General features: G+C 44.2%; 2 protein-coding genes across 8 annotated transcripts in view; one reads left to right on the forward strand and one right to left on the reverse strand.

Annotated features, from left to right (window-relative positions):
• palld (palladin, cytoskeletal associated protein) overlaps positions 1–7,916 on the forward strand; it is a 55,314-nt gene extending 47,398 nt beyond the window's left edge. For 3 of the 6 annotated variants that reach the window (XM_069522421.1, XM_069522423.1, XM_069522422.1), the window contains 9 exons: positions 557–595; positions 1,496–1,717; positions 2,251–2,400; positions 2,755–2,843; positions 3,894–4,026; positions 5,475–5,682; positions 5,791–5,956; positions 6,066–6,199; positions 6,287–7,916. In XM_069522421.1, coding sequence (XP_069378522.1) covers positions 557–595; positions 1,496–1,717; positions 2,251–2,400; positions 2,755–2,843; positions 3,894–4,026; positions 5,475–5,682; positions 5,791–5,956; positions 6,066–6,199; positions 6,287–6,447 — 1,302 coding nt within the window. In that variant the 3' untranslated portion in view covers positions 6,448–7,916. The remainder of the gene's footprint in view (positions 1–556; positions 596–1,495; positions 1,718–2,250; positions 2,401–2,754; positions 2,844–3,893; positions 4,027–5,474; positions 5,683–5,790; positions 5,957–6,065; positions 6,200–6,286) is intronic. The other 3 variants (XM_020081025.2, XM_020081028.2, XM_020081030.2) reach the window with 1 other exon arrangement.
• A 92-nt stretch (positions 7,917–8,008) lies between these two features.
• cbr4 (carbonyl reductase 4) lies at positions 8,009–11,534 on the reverse strand. Of its 2 annotated transcripts, XM_069522431.1 has the most exons (6): positions 11,395–11,534; positions 10,999–11,160; positions 9,952–10,072; positions 9,728–9,864; positions 9,116–9,250; positions 8,009–9,027 (listed from the first exon to the last, which is right to left on the reverse strand). In XM_069522431.1, the coding sequence occupies exons 2-6, from the start codon at positions 11,150–11,152 to the stop codon at positions 8,849–8,851; spliced, it is 726 nt and encodes a 241-aa protein (XP_069378532.1). In that variant the 5' UTR covers positions 11,153–11,160; positions 11,395–11,534; the 3' UTR covers positions 8,009–8,848. The 2 variants fall into 2 exon arrangements, with proteins under 2 accessions (XP_069378532.1, XP_019936590.2); XM_020081031.2 differs by having other exon boundaries at positions 10,999–11,504.
• Between the last annotated feature and the right edge of the window lie 2,824 nt (positions 11,535–14,358).

Below are 14,358 nucleotides of genomic sequence, written 5' to 3' on the forward strand. Positions count from 1 at the left end.
TGTTCCAGAGATTATAAGGCGGCAAATGGAAAGGCCCAATCACCTCTTATTATTGAGCCGAGATCATTCGGAGGCATCGAAGAGTTGCTCAGAATTGAAGTTTGAAGGTGCAGCAGCCCGTATAACAACTTAAAAACAAGCAATTAAGAAATGGTGTGAAGTCAGATACAATTAGTCATAATGTCAAAGTCTATACACTTGCAGTGAAGAAGGCTGATAAGTCTATCTAAGTCAACGTTCACTTATAATAAACGTCACTAGAACACAGGTTGTGTCCACATCGACCAATGTTATTGAGATGACGCTGTGCATGAGAAGCAATCTGTTTGTGGAACTACCGCACTGCATGTCTCTCAGCACAACTCTCAGACTGACTGTGTCTGAGAACACATCAGTGTATCCTGAGGCCTTTTGTCTTCATACTGTGTTGAGCATGTACTTGTGAATTCTCTGTTGTGAGAGCAGGTAAGAATAAACATGTGCACACTGAAACACACACACACACACACACACACACACACACACACACACACACCCTGTGTTTTTCTCTCAACAGGAAGACAAGTCGTCTGATAGAGAATCTTACCATCAAAAGGTTATTTAAATCTTAGTTTTTTTATGTCACCTGCTGGGTTTTTATTCACTCAAGTAAAATGTCACTGCACAAAGTCACGTCTTGAACACAATCAGACCCTGGAACAAATATCAGATTAATAGACAACAATAGGGAATATGTTTTTGTCCATATCCACTGGTTTGTGTGGTTTACTCACTGGCACTTTTCTGATCACAACAGACTTAAACTTGTACATTATATAAACTGTCTTTGCTCTGTGTCTTAAACCTGATCTCTGCACCCTTAGCTGTTTGATGTAGTCCAGTACGAGTTTGAATTTACTGCAGATATTGAAGCATGTTTAAACTCGATTGCAACACAAGCATTTATCAGCCTGTTTGTCACACAATGCATGTGCCAGTGTTTCTTTGCATTTGTGGTTTAATAAGCAAGCGAGTCTTAAAGCAGTGAACACAGATGTTAGAGGGAACGCGCTGCAGCGGCTACGACAGAATAATACCTCAGAGGATCAGGACGGTCCACTTCTGTGATCGTGTGGTTCTGTGCAGAGGAGTGAAATGCTGTGCTCTGCAGCTGTGCCCGAGGCCTGTCATTATCTGTGTGATGTGTCATCAGACTGTGCTGCTCTGCAGATGTTCCCGCTGCCTCAGCAAAGCTCCGGTGGTGACAGATTGATGGAGGTGGTGGGACGGAGGAGTGGCTCATCTGGGAAGAGAATTAGGACATTTTTGAGAAAGTTGGTAGTTTGGGTGAAAATGAAGGCAGGTTAATAAGTGCCTAGATCATTTGAAAATGGGCAAACATGCTTTTAATGCTCACTCTCACTCGCGTTCATATTTGCCACGTGTTCACACAAACTCCATTATCTCTTTCCAAGTCTACATAACACATTTTTCTCTTCCTGTCTCTGGTGTTCAGGAATACAAAGTGTCCAGCTTCGAGCAGCGCCTGATCAGTGAGATCGAGTTCCGTCTGGAACGTTCTCCGGTGGAAGAGTCAGATGATGATGTGCAGCACGACGAAGACTCTGCTGGCCAGGGGGTGGCGCCATCCTTCGATCAGAAGCTCAAACACTTCAAAGTCTTCGAGGGCATGCCTGTCACCTTCTCCTGTAAGGTCAATGGAGACCCCAAACCAAAGGTGAAAAAAGCTTCTACATGTTGCCCAGAGTTAATAAACCTGGCTGGGAATTATAGTTATTAGATAAATGTTACGTAGTATTTATGACGGCTTGGCTTCCTTACTTGGGAGTTGCTGATGTGTGATGCCGATGATGGAGGGTGCAGATACTGTACATATGCTGTGTTGTGATAAGGGGAGGCCCCTTGCAACAACACACTGTCCTGGGCTGCCTGCCTGGCTCTGTCCACGGTAATGATTAGTGCTGACAGGCCTCAGAATGAACTGAGGGAATAAAAGTGAAGCACAAAGATAACAGTGAAAGATGGAGAGACCACCGCATGGAAAACAATTTAAATATTAGATTTAAAAATGGTTTCAAATTAAATGTTATACTGGGCAGCATGGTGGTGATCTGCAGGTACTCTGGCTTCCGATTGGGGTTAGGTTAATTGTCCATAGATGTAAATAGTTGTTTGTCTCTGTATGGTGCCCCCCCATATGGAAAAAAACATTTCTGTCAACATCTTAAGGCTTTTTTTTATCTTCCACAGGTCTACTGGTTCAAAGATGGCAAGCAGATCTCCAAGAGGAGCGAGCACTACCGGATCAGCCGTGAGCCTGATGGAACATGCTCCTTGCACACAGCCGCAGCCTCACTGGATGATGACGGCAACTACACCATCATGGCAGGCAACCCTGAGGTGAGCAGACGGATACAGGCTCTGGGGAAAGGAACAGAAAACACAACATGAAATAAGAGTGAAAGTTCTGTTTGGCTGCCTGTACGAGATGTCAGCGCTCATTAGCGAGAGAATAATGAGTATTAAGATAACGGCCCCTGGCCTGAAGAGGAAGAGGGCGATGAATGAGACAGGAAATCACCACAACCCTGATGAGGGTCAAAAGTTTATTACAGGCTGTCTGACGGCCTCTTCCAACTCTGACAAGCATTTTATTTAACCTCCCAGTGACTGCATGTTGTGGTGTGGTGGAGTGCCAACACCTCATAACCCCCGCTCTCTCTCTCTCCCTCTGTGTGTCTCTCCTCCTCACAGGGCAGGGTGAGCTGCACCGGCAGGATGATGGTGCAGGCAGTGAACCAGAGAGGCCGCAGCCAACGCTCGGCACCGGGACACATGCGCAGGTGAGGCCTCGGTGACTGAGTGGAGAGGGGAGGGAGAAGACAGACAAAATGTCTCTGTGTTTTAATGGTAACATTGAGCTGCTGGCTGGCACATGTGCTGCAGAGCTGCTCAACATCTGCGTGACTCCTGTACTCACACACATATTTAAAAGTGTGCGACTAATGTGAGATGTTGTTTAGAAGCTGCCGTGTACACAAATGTTTGCTGTGAGCTCACTCATTTCTTTGTTGAAGTGTCGGGTCAGGAGAGAGAAGCTCTGTGTTCATGAGAGGGAACACCTGTTTGCTTTGCACCGCTCTAATAACCTTGTATATATCAAACCCAGTCACCCACGCCCAAGATATTGAAAAATGCACAGGAGATCACTGAACATTAAAATCCCACCTGTCATCTGTTATCTACACGAACACTCCCAGCTCAGACAAGAGCTCAGAGATCGAGATAATGATCAGTGTCTCCTGCTCACTTTATTTCCCTCCCTGGTTGACCTTCAGCCACGGTGGTGATGTCATTGTTGTTGTAGGTTAGAATGGAGGGTAGAAACACTCCTGGGTCCTGACATGACTGTACAAGCTGAAGGACGAATGGCAGAGCAGGAATTAAGGAATTAATTTCCTATTATGTCTGTGAAATGAGAAATATCAAAGTGAATGTGGAGGGTTTTAATATTTAAAGGAGTAATGCACTGTTTCTATTCTATAAAAACATTGAGATTCATGCTCTAAATGGAGTGATTGTTGCGTCTCTAAAACAAATTCTACCTTCTTTGAAACTGAAAATCAACTGTATTTATAGGGCGCTTCTCTAGTCTCATCAACCACAATGCAGTTTACAGTACAATCACATTCTATCACACAACATTCATACAGTGTCAGCAGTGCCGTCAGGGGCAATTTAAAGATCACTATCTTGCCCAAGGACACTTAGGAATGTAGTCTGAAGGGATCAAACCACTGACCCTCTGGTTAGTGGACAGCCCTCTCTACCTCCTGAGCCGATTTCTAATGATTTCTAATCTCAAACACTTTGTATTTCCCTCTCACCATCAGGCCCAGGTCCAGGTCCAGAGACAGCGGCGATGAGAACGACAACATCCAAGAGCGTCACTTCCGCCCCCACTTCCTGCAGGCGCCCGGTGACCTCATCGTTCAGGAGGGCAGACTGTGCCGGATGGACTGCAAGGTGAAATACATACACGAGTACAGCAATGTGTTTCCCTGTCAACTTTCCATATAAAACAGATGCTACAGTTATTTATTGATTGGCATGATTTATTGATCACTGCGGGAGAAACATGGAGTTTTTTCGATGCGCGCTAAGAAAATCTTTTTTGGCTTTGAGACAGTGCTGCGTGCTTAAGGCCATTCTTAAAACTTAAAAGCAGAAAAGACAAAATTATACACTGTGTTTTCTAGGGCTTCATTTCAGGCAATGAACTTTAATGTGGAGGAGACGTGTTTATACACAACCACAGTTTATTTCCTTTGCGGACAACTTGTGTCTGAATCTGCCATTTTGACTTTAACCTGCTGCCTGGTTACCTCCGGTGATTAAGATCCAATCAGATAACAAACGTCTGCTTTATGTCGTTTCGGGCTCAAGTCATGCTACTGTTCTTTGATGAAGGAAAGAATCAGCATCTGACCGCAGATGAAAATGCCCTCACCAAAGAGAAGATGATAATCATAGTCATAGAGAAAGCCATTCAGGTCCGCCCTTTAATTCAGCGTCTGCGTCGCTTTCAGAGAGGTTCCGTTTCCAAAACCTTTCCCCTTCTGTGCATTCCACTTTCTTTAGGGAATGACAGCATAGACTAGATTCATCACTTCCTGGTGTTACAATCGCTTCGAGCAGACAGGGAAAAATACAGAGGTGTTGTCTTTCAAGGATTAAGTGGGTTCAGACTTTCTTTAATTATTTTCCCCCTGCACTGCTCCCACCAACTCAAATTTGCGTCCACTGCCTCCCAGCAGCCGGCAGCACTTACTGCAGAAACTCTTCAGAGTTCTGGTTCATGCAGTAAAATAAAACAGGCCCACAATCAACCCACTATAAAAAGCCCATGTTTTTATACTGGTTAGAAATAAACCTCCGTTCCTTTTTCTTAATGTCAAGGATATTTATAGCAAATATTTATTTCCAGATCATCAGTTCTGGCTCTCCAAACTTTCCATGCTCAAAATATCCCAACTTCTAAAAGTGCATTGGGTCATTTACAGAAATACTTACGACAACCACACCAGTCTGCTCTCCTTTGTGACGTCTGTGAATATATATACATATATATATATATATCTCCATGGTGGACATGCCTCCAGGTGGGTGGAGCAGCTGCAGGTGTTGGGTTTTTCTCCAGAGGCAGGTCTTTTCTCAGCACGGTTGATTCCCACGACAGAGCGCACCAGCGGTCAGCTCCTCCAGACAACCCAGCACAGACAGACAGATTAACCAAACACTGCTGTTTTCATACTCACAATAAACACACACCGCCCCCACAGAACACATGCAGCTAATATACTCCAACACAAACAAGCAGCGACTGCACAAACTCAAAGCATCTGCACGACAAACGCTCACGTGTACAGTGAATTGTTTTTTAATGTTGGCTGTGTTTGCTTTGCCACCTGTAGGTGAGCGGCCTGCCCACCCCCGACCTCATCTGGCAGCTGAATGGACAGACCATCCGCCCAGATTCCGCCCATAAGATGCTGGTGAGGGAAAACGGAGTGCACTCATTGGTCATTGAGCCCGTGACCAGCCGTGACGCCGGCATCTACACCTGTATCGCCAGCAACCGCGCCGGGCAAAACTCCTTTAACCTGGAACTCATTGTGGCAGGTAAACAGAAGCAGACCCAGTATGACAGCATGGTGATGTGTGCAGAAGATGCATGATGGTGTGATGTGGATTAAGAAAGCTCCTCAGTAACAGACTCTCTCTCCACAGCCAAAGAGATGCACAAAGCGCCTTCATTTGTGGAGAAGCTGCAGAACACCAGCGTGGCTGACGGTCATCCTGTACGACTGGAGTGTCGTGTCACGGGGGTTCCCTACCCACAGATCTTCTGGAAAAGGGAGAACGAGTCTTTCACTCACAACACAGACAGAATCAGGTAAAACTGGACTTCTCATACTTTCTGATGCTTGACTCAGCTGATCCTGGGACTGTCACTTGTGACTTGTCACTTGAACATATTCATTTGTGTCCGTCTTCTTTCCCAGCATGCACCAGGACAACTGTGGCTACCTGTGCATGATCATCCAGCCTGCCATGAAAGAGGACGCTGGCTGGTACACTGTGTCAGCCAAGAATGACGCAGGCATCGTCTCCAGCACTGCACGCCTCGACATCCACAGTAAGTGTCGACACATAAACTCACACGGTTCATCAAAGTGTTTTGGTTTCCTTTCTACAATCAACATTTTGAACCTCTTCTCCTCAGCTCAGTGGCAGCAGCCCAACCTCCCCAAGCCCAAGAAGGTGCGTCCCTCCACCAGCCGATACGCCGCACTGACGGAGAGAGGCCTGGACGTGAAGGCTGCCTTCTTCCCCGACTCCAGCCCGCTGCCGCCCGGTGGCCTGGTGGAAAGCGACGACCTGTAGAGGACCACAGGCCGGCTGCGAGGATCGTGACGTTACCCCGAGAACCCCCCTTGAAAACTGCCCTCGCTCCCAGCACTCCAGAAACAGATACTTTACGATGGCGAGATGCAGGCACAGAACTTCAGAGGGTCAGTGGGCGGAGTGATCTGGTGCAGCGGCAGTTTTTCTTCTGTTTTTATAATATGACACAACTCGTTATGTTACAGAATTCATCTAGCCCCCCCCCCCCCCCATGCTTCATTTTATCAACCGGACCTGGAGAATGATTGAAGTGTTTTACCACGAGAGGAGACAAAAATATTTTCTCTCATGAACTGTACGGTCGACTCTGCAAAGGGTCTCCTGTTGAAGTGCCTCTCATTTCTGTAAACATTAAAAATGAAACAGGTTTAAAAATGAAAAGTAGATTTAATATGCATGTTGAAGTGGTGCCAATACACAGAGTAATAATACTGTATCTCTGTGTAGAGGAGGATGAGGGATTCAAAGCACCTTAGCTTTGACGAAGGAGATCTTTTATTACGTGGGCTTGTGCAGCACAGTGTTGATATCTGCAGCCTCTGATGATCTCAGTGTTGTCGGGTCATAGATGAGCTTACAGACATTGGAAAAGGCCGGGCCTTATAAACAGCATGTTTAGTTTTTTCTTTTTTTAGCAAAAGAAACACGGTGTCGAGAAAAGAAAGTGTTACTGTGGATGAGATTTGTTTGTTTGTGGGTGCAGGTGAACTTAGGTGACATGAGGATGACAAGGTTGAAAAATGCATTTTGTTTAAAGAGACACTTTAATGTGGTGGGATGTGAATGACGGTGGCAGAGGTCAAGACAGTTACGTTTAAGAAACATATAAAATAACTTTTTGGTGATGGCAGATCATGTTTTCATTTTCTTCTTCTTTGGTGGTTTATTTTACAAGTGTGCATCGAAATGTTCTCACTTGAGCGAGGGTGCTGTGAAAGGTTTATTTGTCACACATCACAGATTTTCAATTTTATTTTTGTATGGAAAAAAAATTACTTACTTTCCCAACAACATAAATTATATCAGCAACTCTTTGTTCACTGATGAAACAAGGCTTTCTTTATCATTAAGTTTTATAAATATATATATCACTGCCTTAAATCACGTTTAGGCTTAATGCAAACACAATTTCTTTGCATGTTATTTTTGGACACTTGTACAGTGCCAAACAACTTGTACCAGAATGTACAAAATAGCTTTTTTTCACACTATGAGGAGGGTAACGAATGCTCTTAAGCTGGTGAAAAGTAAAAAGCAAGGTATATTTATATCTACTATTTTTGTCACCTCTGTAACAATATACAAAGTGGACATCTTCTTCTGTGTCTGTTCGGAGCGAACATCAGCTGACTGTGTTTGCACATTTCTATGCCAATCAATGCCTGTATATGGATTGTTCTCCTGATATTATTTTAGGTTATGAAAGTTAATAAAAAAATCTCTCCAGACAGCGTGAGATGTTTTTCTAGACTGCCAGAGAACGCCAAAGAACACAGTCAGAGTGGGAAAAACATTCTTGCACAGAAGGCTGATCAGAAAATATTCTAATCTCGTCCTTTAATAGAACATATGTTTAGGATACACTTGGGAGAGCACCATCGTAAAAGCTCATTTAGAGGTGGCTTTGACACTTAAGGTCAAGGAACAGCAGGTTTCAATGAAAGTAACAAGCAGCACAACATTTCAAACCTCATCACTGAGCACGACAATCACCTCCAACCTCATCCATCCACACCACAGGACCAGAGCTGTAACCAGACACTCACAATGTTCCCCGAGCTAAAAATACCCCAACCACCTCTTAATTTCCTCCAGCTGCAGCCCCACACGCCTGGCCCCTCCACAGGCCCCTGCAGAGGTGGGCTCGGGGGGGGGCAACATTTGCCGGCTGTGAGGGGGTTTCCTGGAGGAGGTGGGGGGAACAAAACATCAGCGGCAGGGAGCGTTACAGTCATGGAAAAAGACCAAGAGCATTAATTCTGCTGATCAAATCTAGGGCCTCGGGGAACCGAGGTCTGGACCGGGTCAGACACTCCGGAGTCGGCAACATTAGTCACGAAGGTCGACTGTCACACACATGAGGCCACGCCCCCTCAGGGTGGACACAGTGACTCTACAGTGAGATGTCCTCTGGCAGATGTTTCACAAATGCCTTTTCAAAACTTCTGCAACCTCTTTAGGCAGTTTGGCAAAGTTTCAGAGTAAGAGCAACACCCAGCCTCCACCATGATGTCGTCTGAAGTGCAAACGTTCCCTTCTGAGGTCAGATCCACAGGTCCACAGTGACTTCATCTGTTCCTGAGCCACTTCCTCAGTGTTTATGTCATATAACCTTCAAAAAGATGTCACTATTTGGAAAGGTGAGGTAAGGCCCTGCTCCCTACATGGTCAACTGCAGCCCTCCGTCCACCACCAGCACCTGTCCTGTTATGTAGGAGCTTTTCAAGAGGAAGAGAACAGCCGGGGCTACCTCCTCCGGCTCGCCAAATCTCCCCAGTGGAACAGAACGCACCCCATCCTCCTCTCTCAGCCCTGCGGTCATGGCGGTGCGAATGAAACCTGGACATAAGAGAGGACATGAACATGAAAACATAATAATAGTGTGGGTGCGAGAGGAAAGGTGACATTAGATGGAGCTGTACTGTACCTGGAGCCAGCAGATTCACCCTGATATTACGTGAAGCAACTTCTTTTGCTAAAGATCGTGTGAAACCCTCCAGACCAGCTTTACTGGCACTGTACACACACTGACCAGCATTTCCTTTCAGGCCCACTACAGAGCCTGCAAACAGGAAACAGAAATCACTAAGAGGTATGACAGAAATGATTTAAAATAAAATACTTAGGAAGTTATTATTTGACATCATTGTGCTTAAAAGATTTTAAGAGTGTTTTGTATCGAAGGAGATTTGAAACTGAAGATAAAAACCTTTTGCAGTGAAACTCATGTGTGAACCTTAGTTTACATTATTCGTTCATGTCATCTGTCATCTGGTTTGATTTTCTTTAACATACAATGTAAAATGAATGTTCTTTAGCATTTTCTTTGATGTAACAGAGATTTATTGTTTCACGTATGAGTCTTAAAAACCAGTGAGTTTGTAGTAAATGTGCTCAAATGTTCAAAAATGCCAGTATGCTCCTCTAAAGTGACAATTCTAAAAGGAAGTGAATCTATACAACGTGATCTACACTGCCACCCAGTGGCCAAACTGAAGAACTGAATCCAAACTACTGCTGCACTCAGAGTGGTCAATACCTATGTTAACGATGGCCGCTCCCTGTGTGTGCAGCATGCTGCGCAGAGCCGCCCTGCAGGTCAGCATGGTGCCCAACAAGTTGGTGTGAAGCAGAGCCAGCATGTCCTCCGGCTTGGTTCTCAGCAACAGAGCGTCCCTGAATGGACACAGGTCAACAGTGAATTTTATCGTGTCTGGAAACCAGTGAGGTGAGAGCAGATCCACCGTCCCAGTGTCTGCTCACCTGTTGATTCCAGCTGCGTTCACGAGGTAACAGATGTTTCCACTGGTTTTCTGGATTGTGTCAAATGTTTTCTGCACCTCCTGCTCTTTGGAGACATCACAGCTAAAAGCCACGTGGTCATCTGGAGAGCAGAGACACAAGAGTGTGTGCGTATGTTACAGGACTACAGTCTGTTCGTACACAGATCAGCACGTGTTCAGGTACTGTGCGTTGTTGATCAGAGACAGATCAGTGTTACAGTGTAAATCACAACATCAAATAGGAAAACACAACAACAAAACAAAGAACACAACAAGATATGAAAGAACACTGTAACGACCCCCGTCAGCAGCAGACACAGCTTGTCTCTGATCGAAGTTTATGTCATTGTGTTTGTTTGGCTCAGCAGTGGATGTTTTTGGGTTGTCTGTCTGTACGAACGTATGAGCATCTCTCTGGTGTGAACGTGACAAAAACATTCAGTTGAGGGAAATTCTTCAAATTTAGTACAAACGTTCACTTGGACTCAAAGATGAACTCATTGAATTTTAGCAGCAGCAGGTCAAAGGTCATGGTGATCTCACTATTTGTGAATATGAAACACCAGGAACAGAAAGACCGAAGGGAATTTCATTACATTTGGCACAAACATTCACAGTGACTCCAGGATGACCTGATATAAATGTGGGTGGTAAAAGCTCAAAAACATGATGTGCCTTGTAAATGTGTTATTTTAAGAACGCCTCAGGTGAACCTGTGATGTGATTGGCTTCTTGAACATTATATCTAAAGTCAGTCTTTAGGGAATTTCATTAAAATTCGACCCGTTGTCAAAGATGGACTGATAAGTGTTTAATGGTCCCTGTGGGTTTTGTAATTCTAGTTTGCTTAGTTGTGTCAGTGATTGAGATAAAGTGAGAGAATCCCTTATTAGCCCCGCAATAGGGAAACTAGCTGTTTTGCTTTTATTAGCACTTTAAAGCCACTGTGCAGTTTGGTTTTGTTGCATGAGGTTCACATGTTGTGACTGTGCATGCTGATGTGTGCTACAGTTGTGGCCTACTATACCTCCGTGTAGAGACGCCACGGTGGCCCGGGCAGCGTCCTGGTCCCTGGAGACCACAGCCACCCTGCAGCCGCTCTGTGCCAGCAGGCGGGACACGGCTCTCCCAATCCCCCTGGAGCCTCCACACACCACCGCCAGTCTGGAGCCTGGAGCCATGAGCCTGCCTGCAGAGAGCGGAGGCTGCAGTGAGGCAGGTACAATCCTAGAAGTGTTCAACAACACCGAGTCTTTCTAACGAGGTGAAACGAGGTGTGTTCATGGTGTCGGCGGAGCTGATCTCCACTCAACATGTGGAGACATGGCGGCGCAGTGCCAGCTCGCTGCTGCTGATGTTGTCGTCTCTGCTGCTTCCAGCGACACAACCACACGTTGACAGTAAAGTTCACGTTGTTACTCACGTGCTCCTCCTCTGATGAGTCCAGTCAGAGTGAACGTTTTGTTCACAGGGACTCAGAGGACACGCTGCTGCTCACGGACGTCGCCATGTTTGTTTGTGCTCTTTCGTGTTGTTGCGTTACTCGCCTGTGGTCGATAGATGGCGCAGTGGACACAGTCTGGTACAGTAGAGTGCAGCTCTAATTCTCTGATTCTCTGATTCTCATCATGTCTCAGTGAAATGTGTGAATGAATCACACTTTGCTCTTATTACGATGAGTTCAAATGATCGATGTGCTCTAAACCCAGAACTGCTGGAGCTCTGATGATGTTTCATGTTAATGCTTATAAGTTGGAGAAAAAACATCAGGGTGGTTTATTTGCTATTGAAGCTGCTGCTCTGGTTTCTTCTTTCTTTCTTTTTTACTTGTACACTTTCTTTTTTGTACTTTTCTAAATAATGGTATCTGCATCTAGTAAGCTTGTTTTAGGCTGAGCACAGAACACAATAATAGAAATCAATCTGTCTCAATCAATCTGTGTCTGTTTGTTTGAGATCTGGTGTTTTTGTGAACAGGACACGTTCATGTGCGTCCTCATCCAGACAGTTTCCCAGTGAATGTCACCGCCTCACTTTTATAGTCTGGTTTAAGAGCAAGTAAAACTTTTACACATTATTTCTATGCAAACATGTTTGTCTCTTGAAACCTGCTTCAACTAATACATGACTGGAACTATTAAGGTCTTGAGACATTTGTTTGACTCATATCAGAGACCTTCAAAGCTCACCTTGTATGATTTCATTTAATTTTCTCATTTTGAAACCTATGTAAAGTGTCTTTTAGCATTTTTTTTTATTTTTATTAAATTTTCATTTTGTTATTAAATAGATACAAATTAAGACTATAGATCACCAAGCACATATTGACCCCCTCAGGGATCAGGAGTGAATCAGGATTAGAAGACAAAGGAACAAACAACTGAAAGTTAAATATAAACATATAAATCCAAAAAATACACACACATATACACATACGCATGTATCCACATATCTATACATTCACATATTAAAAGGAAATTAGGAAGTACAAAAATATTCTCCATTAATAAAAAATACAAATTGTAAAAAAGAATAGACAAAAGAAAAGCTCAAATGTAAGAGAACCGTGACATATAGTGTACAACTATATGCAACTGCACTATTTGTTTAATAATACATTTATTTTATTTACTTAAAGAGTTTATGTTTGGATAAATATCAAAAGGAAATACTTTGTTCCAGTTTCCTTACGTGAAGTCATGTGGATGTTGTCATCGTCTGCTTCTTAAGAATGGACATCTCCATACTGCTGATAATATATGAGATGTGTTGTTCTGTCTTCAGTGACCTGAACAAAAATAAGTATGAAAGTATTGACAAGAATACAGATATAGCTCCCTCTGAGTTTAACTTCTGAGAAGATTTCTAATCATACAGGCACACGATGAGGCTGCTCTACTCCTCACACTGAAATTACATAACAGTTATTAATTGCGGTCATTCATTCTCCTCTTGGCTTCATGAATCATCGCTCCAAACATGGAGACTCGGGTAAATCTCACCAGAAGAGCCCAACTGTCAGTAGTGCACAGACAAGTGGGTGATGCTGAAGGTGGGTGGCCCCGGCCTCCACCTGGACCATCCATCAGACTGAGACACGCTGCTGGATTGATCTGCTCACATCAAATCACAATCACCACCTGCAGCAGACGACCTGTGACCCCGAGCCTCATGAATCATGTGTCCACGCTGCAGCAGAAAAATACAACAAGCCAACGTGGTTAAAGTTGCTTAAAATGTCACTTCTCTTCACCACATTCACTGATCTTGAGTTTGTGTTTTTTTCGGAGGGAGAAACAGGACGTGATTTGTATTCAGGTCACCTTCCTGAACACAGAGACATTATTCTTCTCTTTCACACCTTGGTGATCTAATGACACTTGCCAACAGAGCTGTACTTTGCTCTGTCATGCATAAGCACATGAATGAATGCAGACGTGCAAACCCTCACACACACATCTACACACTGTTCACTCTATAGCATTGCAATAGAGCCTCAGATAAAGGGAGTTTCACTGCTGTTCAGACATCGTAAACAAAAACCTTCATGTTTTCCTGCCTCTTCTCTGGAGGTATTTTGTCTATTTTATCAGAAGAATTCACATTGTTCATTTTCATAATTTCATCTTCTTTTTTTTTTACAAATTGTAAAAAGTCTTAAAACCTCATGTTATATAAAATCTAAAAGGAGTTGAACCTTTTAGGATTTGACTGAAACTCCACTCATCAAGTGACTCGCAGTGACAGACACACCCTGAGCTTAAAGAAATACTTTACCTTAGGACTCGATTTCTGATCCTCACACACCCTTTGCAGCTATGTGCAAATTACCCACACTGTATACACACATTTCCCTTTATTCAAACACATGCATGTCATTCATATCCTTCCACTGTGTTTTGCAGACCACATGACCACAGACTATGAAACAAGTGTAATGTACAGTCTCTGTCAAATGTACTATTTTATTATTCCTACTCAGCATAGTCTTATGCTCTTAAATTGGAATAACTTATTTCCATGGTAACCTGTCCTCTGCAGGAAGCTGAGCGCAGCATGCTGACCTCAGTGGGTGCTTGTCAGTTCCTGTCAGTGTTTCCCTGCTGAGGACTGGGGAGGTTCACCTCTCTTTGCAGCTCTCTGCTCCACTGTAAGCCACTGGAGAAGGTTTTCTACAGCCACAACCTTTGGTCCCTGCAGACACGAATGATCACATGCACCGTGAGGGACCTGCTGCACATACATTTACCCAGGAACAACTCTCTTTATCTCTTAATTGACTACAGGTGTATATGGTTCTTTGTCTCTGTCTGCGATATGCTGACGATCTGTCCAGCGTGTACCCCCACCTCTCATCCAATATCAGCTGGGTTTGGCTCCAACTCCC

The sequence above is a fragment of the Paralichthys olivaceus genome, chromosome 3 (genome assembly GCF_024713975.1).
Source record: "Paralichthys olivaceus isolate ysfri-2021 chromosome 3, ASM2471397v2, whole genome shotgun sequence".
NCBI classification, from domain to species: Eukaryota; Metazoa; Chordata; class Actinopteri; order Pleuronectiformes; family Paralichthyidae; genus Paralichthys; species Paralichthys olivaceus.